The 12,257-nt window shown below is 37.9% G+C and overlaps 1 protein-coding gene across 1 annotated transcript in view; it reads left to right on the forward strand.

The window, feature by feature from the left end:
* Window positions 1-11,836, forward strand: part of LOC124605364 (huntingtin) — a 511,164-nt gene extending 499,328 nt beyond the window's left edge. The window contains exons 50-53 of the mRNA XM_047136992.1: window positions 495-657; window positions 3,056-3,216; window positions 7,100-7,187; window positions 11,069-11,836. Of these exons, the coding sequence (XP_046992948.1) occupies window positions 495-657; window positions 3,056-3,216; window positions 7,100-7,187; window positions 11,069-11,167 (511 nt within the window). The 3' untranslated portion in view covers window positions 11,168-11,836. The remainder of the gene's footprint in view (window positions 1-494; window positions 658-3,055; window positions 3,217-7,099; window positions 7,188-11,068) is intronic.
* Window positions 11,837-12,257: the final 421 nt, after the last annotated feature.

Consider the following 12,257-nt stretch of genomic DNA (forward strand, 5'->3'; position numbering starts at 1 on the left):
CTCTCGTTGTGTCATTGTGGTTTGGGCACACCATTTATTGTGAGTTAGATGATTGAAACAGTACTGGTGATTTATTTTCCAAGATTATGTTTTTGGAATTTGGTCTATATATCTGCATTATGTATTCACTGTAGACCCTGAAATGAGCAGAGATTCTGTTGTCTTCAAGCCTTTCTCTGTGTTTTTGAAGTGGAAGATCAGGATCAGTAACACAGAGAGGATGTTAAACAACGGTACTATTGTAGAGTTCTCACTAATGTTGTTCATATTCTGTTATGGATCTACAGAATATTTCATACTCTCTTCATGAGACACGTAAAAGTTGCGGGGGAAAAATATATTTTATGGTACCATTCAGTGAATTTGATATGAGCACCAATAGCAAGCTATACCAAGAAATATTATGTTGCTTGTTGAAATATTATGTTGCTTGTTGAACATATTGTGAAACTTAATCTTTGCTTACTATTACAGAATTTGATTTGTTATTTCAGGATTAAAAAGGGTTATCCATTTGAAGTTGAGCTTCTCTGTGGTGTTCTTCCAAATTTACTTACAGACTTCTTCCCACCATCAGAAATACTGACAAAAGTTGTTGGTGAATTTCTGTCACCTCAGCAACCTCATCCACAGCTTCTTGCTGCAGTTGTCTTCCAGGTAAGCAGTTAATATCGCAACAGAAACAATTTTTTTTTCCTGCACTACCTTGAAATGTAAACAATCCTTTATTTGAGAAATATTGTATACTTCTATGCATGTGTAATAAGATTGTGAAATAATATGGAAAGGATAGATTGCTATTCAAACAAAGGATAATCCTGGATGGAATGTAACAGTATTAGAGAAGGAAAGTTGCTACTCACCATATAGTGGAGATGCTGAGTTGTGATAGGCACAACAAAAAGATTCACACAATTATTGCTTTCGGCCATTAAGGCCTTTGTCAGCAATAGACACACACACACAGACACACACACACACACACACACACACACACACACAAACGCAACTTGCACACACGTCTGCAGTCTCAGATAACTGAAACCACACTGTGAGCAGCAGTACCAGTGCATGATGGGAGTGGCGACTGGGTGGTGGTAAAGAAGAGGCTGGGGCGGGGAGGGGGAAGGATAGTATGGTGGGGGTGTTGGACAGTGAAGTGCTGCAGTCTAGACGGAGGGCAGGAGAGAAGATGGGGAGGGGGGGGGGGGGAGTAGCGGGAAGGAGAGAAATTAAAAGACTGGGTGTGGAGGTGAAATGACGGCTGTGTAGTGCTGGAATGGGAACAGGTAGGGGCTGGATGGGTGAGGACAGTGACTAACAAAGGTTGAGACCAGGAGGTTTACGGGAACGTAGGATGTATTGCAGAGAAAGTTTCCACCTGCGCAATTCAGAAAAGCTGGTTTTGGTGGGAAGGATCCATATGGCACAGGCTGTGAGGCAGTCATTGAGATGAGGGACATCATGTTTAGCAGTGTGTTCAGCAACAGAGTGGTCCACTTGTTTTTTGGCCACAAACTGTGGCTGACAAAGGCCTTAATGGCCGAAAGCTATAATTGTGTGAATCTTTTTGTTGTGCCTATCGTGACTCAGCATCTCTTCTATATAGATTGCTATTCGCCATATAGGGATGTTGAACACAGACAGGCACAACAAAAAGACTGCAAAACATGTTAGTTTGTGGCCAAAAGGCCTTTTTCTAAAGTAGGCAACACACCCACCCACACACACACAATCACTGTGTCTTGCAACTGAGGCCAGACAGAGGCAGTGGGCATGTGTGTGTGTGTTGTCTGTGTGTGTGTGTGTGTGTGTGTGTGTGTGTGTGTGTGTGTGCGTGGGTGCATGTGTGAGTGTGTGCGTGGGTGCGTGTGTGTGCACCCGCGCATGTGTGTGTGTGTGTGTGTGTGTTTGTGTTTTGTCTACTTCATAGGAAAGTCATTTGGCCGAAAATACTTGTTTAACAGTCTTTTTTGTTGTGACTGTCTGCAACTCAACATCTCCTCTATATAATCAGTAGCAATCTATCATTTTTTTATATTGTCATTATTACATCCTGGATTTTCCATTGTTTGAGGTAAGATTGTGCAAGGCATTAAATTATGTTTTCAGATTAGTTAAATTCACATGACCATTGAAAGATACAGTAAAGGGAAATTTACAGAGGAGGAGTTACAATGACACACACACAGCCAGAGGATCAAATTTCAGTAATGTATCTTTCGTCACTTTGCTGTGGCATTTATGCCAACATTTCAGGTGCCTAATACAGTACCAAGTGACAGATTTCCTGTGACATCTTACAGGTGTCTAGCGTGTATATGCAATATTTCCCTTTCTTTATGTTTAGCAAGAGCTAAGAGCAGATTTAGTTCTGTCACGTAATGTGCGTCATGGTCTATGTGTCATTGTTATTTGCCCAGAGTATTCACAACAAGCAGACAGTTTGTCAACTTCTTGCACTGTTGGTTATATTCGAAACACCACTGTTCAACCAAGAATTTGGGCCATCTCTAGCATGGGGTGATCTGGAAATATGCAATTTCTCACAGGCTGTGTAAACAAAAATCAGATATTTGTTTCAGAGTTTTCATTGAGAAATGGCTGTACATAGCTGTGTTTAGAAACTTCTGTACTATGCCTAACTCTGTTGCAATTAAATCCTCCAAAATTTCATGTGGAAATCTACTGTAGTAACACTTCAGATTGCATGACACCAGATACGGCACAGGATTTTATGACTGGTTGCTACTTGATACTGAGTATTTCTCAATGTGTGCTCTTGCAGCAATTTGGGTGACTGGTATGTCAAACATGTGTATCATTAAGCTGGAAAACTGGGGGAGGTGAAGGGAGAATGTGCAGTCACCTAATAGTGAATTGTGGAATCAATCAGGTTTTCTTCCCCTGCATATAAGTGAGACATAACTTCCAAAAAATTGTTAATGGATTTATTTTAGTTTGGATATAATACTTATAAATAGGAATTAAATTTTAATTGTTGTGTAGTTCCATTAGAAAGTGAATTATTAATGGAAGATCTTAATTTTTACAGGTGTTTGAAAGTGCATGTCAGCAGTCACAACTGCCATTACTGCAAGAGTGGGTCGTGCTCAGTTTGTCTAATTTTACTCAGTGTTCACTAGTAGGTATGGCAACATGGTGCCTCACATGTTTCTTCATCAGTGCTTCAACAAATCCGTGGCTCCGAGCTCTGTATCCTTTTTATACTTACTCTCAGTGAAATTTGTTTTTAGTCCTACATCATTTCCATGAATAATTCAGCATCATCACCATTATAATTTTATTGTTGTGTGCGTGAGTTTTTGTAATTAGATGAGTATTGGACAACAATTGGAGAGAGGAATACAACAAAAATCGTTCATATTCTGGAAAATATAAAACTGTTCAAAGAGAGAAAAACGTGTATCGTAAAACCCGGTTTTTATATTCCCACATTTTTATGTTAATTTTTCTCAGACCCAACGGAAGTCCTATTGTTTCAGTACAATGCTTTCATGTCAGTAACAAGTCCATGTTACAACATTTTCTACATTTCTAATTTTTTTAACATTATCATGACCGTTAACATTGATTTTTAACAGATTTCTGAAAAAAATGCATTGTTTTACTACTCTAACTCACTCCTGGAACAAAGCAGAAAATGCAGACTATATGCAAAGTTATTCATCATTTAACATAGCGTTAGCTCAGTAAGCAAGATTCTCGCTGTCAATGTGTTGGATCATGACCACCTATATTATAGGTTCACAGTGTTTGGAAGTGTGAGAAAGTATGGGAGTCACTGTCTTCATGTTAGTCACAATCTGATGATAGTGACTAAAGTGCGCGTCATTTATGACGGCGGCCGAGTTTAGGTTCGTTCTGCGCATGTGATGTCACAATACACAGTCAGCCAATGAACAGAGAACGACGTTGCCAGAGCTCGACTGCAGTGCAGAGCACGGACAAGTGTCTTCAGTTTTAGAAACGTTCAGTCATAAATAAAGTAATAGAACAAAAGCAATGTCTTGATAGCAGACTTCCTTATATAGAAACTTTGGAAAAAGCATTCTTTATACCAATTGCTTCATATTCTATTAATTAATTAAACCAAAAAATTAATAAGCCTCCTAATTCAGGCGATAGCAAGGAAAGGTGTTTGTATCATTCTCACTAACTGCTTTTTCGCAATTAAGAACAGCGGTAATTGTTTATTTCCTATTGTACTTCGACGAAACGTGAGTAATTCATTATCATACCAACAGTGTTTGTCGGTATTTTGCGTGATATTTTACAGTCCTCCAGGAGACGTATAGAATGATGAGCTGCATTAGCGTAATGGTTAAAGTGTATGGCTGCTACGCGAAAGGTTCTGAGTTCGAACCTTGATCGGTGCTTAAAATTTTCTTTATTTAAAAACAATATCGAAGTGTGTTACTTCATGAATTTTATTAGTTTCAATGTAATTTTTTGAAATTTCTAGTGGCAACTAAAATTGACCATATGGAAAGTATACGCTATGGACTTTTACCTCTGCAAACTCTTCAAAATTTCGTGCAATGGTTTACTACATGTAATGCTGCACAATAACTGCGTTGAACATCGAAACAAAATTAAGTCATTTATTGGGGAAAGGTATCAGTCAAGAAGATATGTAAAAATCAAATTTTTTGGCCAAATAGTTTTTGTGAAATCGAATGATAAAGTGTGTCAAAGCAGTCGAAACACCATATGTCTGCACAAGCGAGCAGTGCAATGATGACAAAATCGCGCACATCGAGGAATGCGGGGAGCACGTCTCTGTAGCAGTGAAAGGGTTAATGCGGCCGTGGTGGCTTTACTTCATAAACTGCGCGCTCCCCCCTAAACGTAAGTTTTCGAACTATACTATGGCGCTGCTTCTCTTGGCGCATACAACTGGCAACGCAGCAATCTCCCGCGTCTGGGCGGGCATGCGTGAACTGCCAAGATAAAAGAATTGAACTATAGTAGCAGCCTTTTTTCTGCTCATTCTGTTGCATTACAAGAGCTTTAATTTAATTTCAGAGTTATTTCTGCAAATAAGTACCACTTTGGAAGATAGATGTCTCTATAATGGGTTTTCATGAATCACTGTTTCCTCCACATGAAATATGGTAATTTGTATTATGCGTTCAGTCTTAATTTGGTATGACGTGATGTTGGATGAAGCATTCCTCCTCAAGATGCTCCATAACACGATGATAATTTCTTCCCTCTTTTTCATCAGTGACGTCCCTGAACCGAGGGACCTCCTTGTTACCAACAAAAAATCTCATATTAAAACACGATCTCTTTTAAATGTGGTTTCATAAAAGACTTTTGCTTCCATGTTTTATTTACACCATCAGACACAATGAGAATGAAGAGGGAAACCCCCATACACGTTTGTGTGTCAGCACTTGGCGACAGCCTTTGAGGTTGTCGCTTTGTATACTGTGGAGAAATAAGTAGAGCTAGTTGCTGTTAAGGAAAAAAAAAAAAAAAAAAAAAAAAAAAATTATTTTAATTTTTTTAAATAACCAAAATGTACATTGTTTTAATTTCATACTTTGAACAACATAATGGGGAATGCCAGTAATATTAATTTAGCGGAGATGCTGAGTCGCAGATAAGCACAACAAAAAGATTTTCACACTTAAAGCTTTTGTCCAATGGCCTTTGTCAACAATAGACACACATAAGAACACACACTCACGCAAACACAACTCACACACATGACTGCAGTCTCGGACAATTGAAACCACACAGTGACAACATGAAATGGGAGATATGATATTGCATGAAGAATTTGACAGAGGACGGAAAGACCTAAGTCGAAACAAGGCCCCAGGAGTAGACAACAATCATTGGATCTATTGGTAGCCATGGTAGAGCCAGCTGTGACAAAACTCTACCATCTCATGAGCAAGGTGCATGAGACGGGCTAAATACCCTCAGACTTCAAGAAGAATATAGTAATTACAATCCCAAAGAAAACAGGTGTTGACAAGTGTGAAAATTACTGAACTATCAGTTTAATAAGTCACGGCTGCAAAATACTAACACAGATTCTGTACAGACAAATGGATAATGTGGTAGAAGCTGACCTCAGGGAAGATCAGTTTGGATTCTGTACAAATGTAGGAACACGTGAGGCAATACTGACCCAACAAATTGTCTTAGGAGATAGATTAAGGAAAGGCAAACCTACATTGCTAGCATTTGTAGATTTAGAGAAAGCTTTTGACAGTGTTGACTGGAATACAGTCTTTCAAATTCTGAAGGTGGCAGGGGTCAAATACAGGGAGCAAAATGCTTTTTACAACTTGTACAGAAACCAGATGGCAATTACAAGAGTCGAGGGGCGTGAAAGGGAACCAGTGGTTGAGTAAGGAGTGAGACAGAGTTGTAGGCTATCCCCGTTGTTATTCAATCTGTGTATTGAGCAGGCAGTAAAGGAAACAAAAGAAAAATTTGGAGTAGAATTAAAATCCATGGAGAAGAAATAAAAACTTTGAGGTTTGTCGACGACATTGTAATTCTGCAGAGACAGCAAAGGACTGGGAAGAGCAGGTGAATGGAATGGACATTGTCTTGAAAGGAGGATATCAGATGAACATCAACAAAAACAAACCAAAGATAATGGAATGTAGTCGAATTAAATCAGGTGATGCTGAGGGAATTAGATTAGGAAATGACACACTTAAAGTAGTAGATGAGTTTTGCTATTTGGGGAGCAAATTAACTGATGGTGGTTGAAATAGAAAGAATATAAAATGTAGACTGGGAATGACAAGGAAACGTTTCTGAAGAAGAGAAATTTGTTAACATCGAGTATAGATTTAATTGTCAGGAAGTCGTTTAGTAAGCAGATTTAGAAGGATGTAGGTTGCAGTTGGTACTTCAAGATGAAGAAGCTTGCACAGGATAGAGTAGCATGGAGAGCTACATCAAACCAGCCCCTGCACTGAAGTCCACAACAACAACAACAACAACAACAACAAATAACTAATTTAAATTCTTTAGAACATAGTATGTGGCCTGTTTCATTTCTTTTTATATTTTTAAACAATTCATTTCCTTAGCTATGTCTCAGGTTTCCACATGTTCAGTCACGCATTGGAAAATGTGAATACGAAGACAGGAAGTTACTGTGTGTAGCAGCCGTAGATTTTTATCGGCAGGTAAATGTTCTACTATTATCTCTCTCCCTCCCACCTTCCCCCCCCCCCCCCCCCCCCTCTCTCTCTCTCTCTCATTCATGTGTTAAGTTTTTGGTTGTGTTTATGTGTCTGTTGATGACTCAGTCCCTCTACTACTTGGTAAGTTGTTACTTCTACTCCAAAATTATTTACATTCTACCATAACTTCCTATACCAAATTGATATTAGTCATTTGCAAAAGTTGTTTTAATGCTTTATTATATTCATTTGACTGGCAATCTATCATCCATTACCCCCTCTGTAAGTGGATTTGGCCAGCAAAACTTTAGTGCTCATTTCAGTTATTCCCCAAGCTTAAAACATTTTTAAGGGAAAAAGGTTTTCACCAGTTTTTAAGCTGCCAGAAAGTTTCAAATCAGTGGACACTTCACAGCAGGTAAGGGTTCATTCTTTAAAGAATCTCGTAAGCTATGACCAAGCCATTTCTCTGCATTATCCTTTCTTCCAATAGTGCTAGCCCAGCAAGGTGTGTAGGAGAGCTTCTGTAAAGTTTGGGAAAGTAGGAGAGAGGTACCAGAAGAAGTGAAGTTGTGAGAGTGGTTCGTGAGTAGCGTTTCAACAGCTCTGATAATAGCATTGCTTGAAAGGCAAAATTCCTGGTTTGAGACCAGCTCCAGTACACAGTTTTAACCTGCCAGGATGTTTCAGCTGATAACAAGTATATACAGCTGTATTAATGATGAAAATATGAAGTAAAAGTTTAACTTCAGTCAGAAATTGTGATTTTATTCAAAATTCCGGCTGTGTTAAGTTTGTACATTAATTTTTCACCAATGTTTTTGTGCACCAGTTTTCACAGATCTTGTTAAATGTGCACACTCTAACAATCACTAAATGGTTTTTTTAATATAGAAAAGCTACTTTCTGATAAAGTAGTGGTTGCACAGAATTGAGGCAGTTATGATTTAAATCACATAATAATATCTTCACCATTAATGCAATTTTGTTTTACAACTGTTAACATTATGCCCTGATGAACAGATCAAATATGCCGACGTGTAACACTATACAAAGAACTTGCATACTAAGGGTGACAGCTTTCAATAGATGCCGAGGTAACCCACATGCCATATTTGGTTATAATTATGAGATTTTAGCTATTTTTAAATGAGGGGCAAGGGCAACAGGGATATAACTGTGGTGGACATATTCTCTTTGTTTGTTTGACATTTCTGGCAATTTTATTTTGGTAAAATATTTTGATTGTTCCTAAATAAAGTTTTGTGAAGGTGTTGTGGATGCCATTCATTGTTTGCACCACATTTCTGGACAAGATATACTAGAGTTAGTAAGTGTCTCTTCCGGTTGTTTTATTATTAAAAACTTTTTATGGAGAATTATCATTACATTGTTTTGTAGCTAATCTATGTACATGTAATAACGACCAACAGGAACTACAATATTATTAAAAAAAACTTAATGTTAGCACCTGAAATGAACAATCAGGGCTCTAAATACATTTGTGCATTTTGTATAAAATTATGATGTGTGAAGCAAAGTGCTTATCTTATACAAATAATAGATTTAACATCATTAGAGAAGGAAAGTTGCTACTCACCGTATAGTGGAGATGCTGAGTCGCAATAGGCACAGCAAAAAGATTCACACAATTATAGCTTTCGGCCATTAAGGCCTTTGTCAGCAATAGACACACATACACACACGCCCACACACACACTCACACAAATGCAACTTGCACACACATCTGCAGTCTCAGACAACTGAAACCATACTGCAAGCAGAAGCACCAGTGCATGATGGGAGTGGCAACTGGGTGGGGGTAAGGAGGAGGCTGGGGCGGGGAGGAGAGGGGGAGGGGTAGTATGGTGGGGATGGCGGACAGTGAAGTGCTGCAGTTTAGGCGGAGGGCAGGAGAGAAGGGTGAGTAGCAACTTTCCTTCTCTAATATTGTTTCATTCCATCCTGGATTTTCCATTGATAGATTTAACATCAGCTTTTTGATGAAGTTTACTTGCAGTAAGTGGGGACACATCTTACTGTCCTCAGAGCAACTGATACAGCTCTGTGATTTTCCACTGCAGTGTGTGCCTGCACAGTCTGTACTAGATCTGTATGTATCAGAAAAGTGGATCTCATCTTGAATGGAACGTGCCATATAGCAACTGGCTGTGTGAGGGCTACATCCCTATATAGACAGCTGGTTTCCCTGCAGCACATATTTGATGAGCCACAACAGAGTACACAGAAAAATTCAAACAGACTTTTGATGAAAAACATGCAATGTACCGTGCAGAAAGCAAATTTCCAGGAAGATAAAAACCCAGAAAAAGCTTCATGAACATTTTGGACGTAGAACCTCTCGAGTGGTACCCACCCCAAGAAACTGAGGCAACAGGTACCTAACTGCAGTGGAAAACTGGAAGACCCTCAGCAGCTTACATTTTGGTGTTGCTCCAATTATAAAAAACTATCTCAGTGGGAGCTGTAATATGATAGTGACAGTTTCTGCAGTTGTGGTGAGGTGCTAGTTATGACACACACATTAGATTGTCCTATTAATTCTATAAAATGCACCCCTGAAGATCTATGGCTGGGAAACAGTGCAGCTATTGACACTGACCAATACTGGGCTGAAAATTTTACTAGAAATGACAACGATCAGAGACTGTGGCTGAAAACTTGACTGAACATGAAAAGGTAAAATATGAGAATTGGTTTTATATATGATCTACATGCATTGTAACGGTACATTACAGTTAAATATCATCTCCATTGTGGTCAAGTAAGAGCTGGTTTGTATTTGTGACCTTTTATGAACCCTACAGCAGACTTTATTATGTCAACTACTGTATACTCTTTTATTACATTGAATCTGTACTCCGTTAGTCACCTTCAAGCATGTGGTGGAAGTTACTTGTATTACTATTATTGTTGCCCGCTTTCCTGAAGAGCAACTCCACATGTGATCTAATTTCACTTATTTTTCTCACCGTAGCCATTTAGTGTGATGTATATGAAAGGAAGTAATATGTTGCATGATTGTTCTTGGATGGAATGTTCTTGAAAATTTAATAGTAATTCTCTCTTTATGCACAATATGTCATTTGTAATGTTTATTGCTGGAACTTGATCGTCAGCTCTGTGATGCATTTGCCCGGACTAAACAAACCAGTGAGGGAATATGCTGCTCCTCTTTGGGTCTTTTATATGTGCTCTATTAATGCTACATGGTAAAGATCCTAGACTGATGGTCAGTGTTCAACAATTGCATGAACGGGTGTTTCGTAAGCCATTTCTTTTGTGGGTGAATTAACTCCCTTAGGATTTCTGCAATAAATATCAGCCTTATATATGCTTTTCCTACAAGAAATTTTATGTGGTTGCCTCACTTTAGATTGCTCTGAATCACTTACATGTTATGGAAGTAATTGTCATGGCTGTAATCGGGATTGCGAACATAATTTAATTTTTTGTAACTTCAGTAGTTAGAGGTAGTAGTCGATAAGTGATTTGCCTACAAAAGGTGTGAGTATGAATCACAGTTCTGGTATTGTGCACAGCTATAATCTAACAGTAAGCTTCAGTGATAAGTTTCATTGTGTGGCCATAATCGCATTTGAAGATGCTACACAACACAGGTGATAGTCTAGCTAATAGAATTGATTAGTGCTACCTCTCATGTTAGGCAAGCATTGTCAACCGTGTGTTGTTTTTCCATGACATTTGTCACCTCAGTGTGCATCTCGGAGCTTCGGCTCTGATGCACGATGCTTTCTCCTGTGTACAGTGCTTATAATTTTCTGCAAGCATGTATCATTTAAGAATGAAAGTTAAACATTATTCCAGTTATTGAATGTTGTTCATGTCTGTGTATGTTTCAGCTTAAGGACGATAAACAGAAGGAGACATTTGTTTCGACATTCCAGGCTGCAGCGCCACAGTCCCAGGCACCATTTTCGGATATTATAGCATGTTTATAATCGGAATCCTGCTTAACAGTAGAGATGTATTTCATTTTATTGTGTTTCTTAAGAAAAACATGTGAGGTGCATTGCAGCTGCTTACTCCCTATGTAATGCATTTAGTCAAATTCAAATGCAGTCAGTTGCATTACATTGGTATGTGCAATACTTGTCAATAATTTTTACTGTTACAAAAGTCATATGTGTACTAATGATCTCTGTTAGAATGGCTGTGTGTGTTTGTTCAGGTGGGCTTAAATATTTAGAGAAGGGTAATCTTTAGTACCTGTTACTTTTTTATTTTGTTTTTAATAATAATCAAACTCTGAGGGGAAAGAAACAGATACCAACCTGCAGTTTAATACTATTGAAGTTTGCCAGAGTCTCTTCAAAATGTATTGAGATAGCCTTCTCTAACTTTTATTTCTTTTGGACGTGTTTGTAAAGAATTGTTAAATACAAATCAGGTGAACTCATTTAGAGACCACTTTATATTACTGAGAATTATGTGTATGTGTTACTTGAATAACAGAGTATGTGTATGTCTGTAAATAATGAGATTTATGTATTCAGGTCGTGAAATAATTTATGGTACAAATGCTGAATTCCATACTTGTTATAAATTATACCAAACTGATTTGTTGATATTAAAAAAAGATTTTTAAATAAATGTTGGTAGTAAGTCAACCTTGTACAGTTCACAATTATTTATTTATTGGAAACAATGTTCCTTGGTTGATATTTGTGGTAAATCATAAAAATATTTTATTTAAGGTACTGGTACTGCTGCATGCCGTGTCAATGTAGTCTTATCCCACTATACAGTTACTGATGTACATAAAATAAATTATGTATTAATGTTAGATCTTCTATCTTCAATTAATTAGAAGCCAACTGTTCACTTAAAATTCACCAAGCATACTTAAAATAAAGTAAATACAGTAAAAAGAATTATGTAAGTCTGTTTTACAACACATCAGTGCTTCTATTTACTTCATATTCAAAACTATGTGGCTTAATTTTTATGCAGGGAAACGAGTAATGTTGGCTCTTAATTGATGAAGTAGTTGGTACAGTCAAATCTTGGAGATTTGAATATCAAAGAACC

The sequence above is a fragment of the Schistocerca americana genome, chromosome 3 (genome assembly GCF_021461395.2).
Source record: "Schistocerca americana isolate TAMUIC-IGC-003095 chromosome 3, iqSchAmer2.1, whole genome shotgun sequence".
Classification (NCBI taxonomy): Eukaryota; Metazoa; Arthropoda; class Insecta; order Orthoptera; family Acrididae; genus Schistocerca; species Schistocerca americana.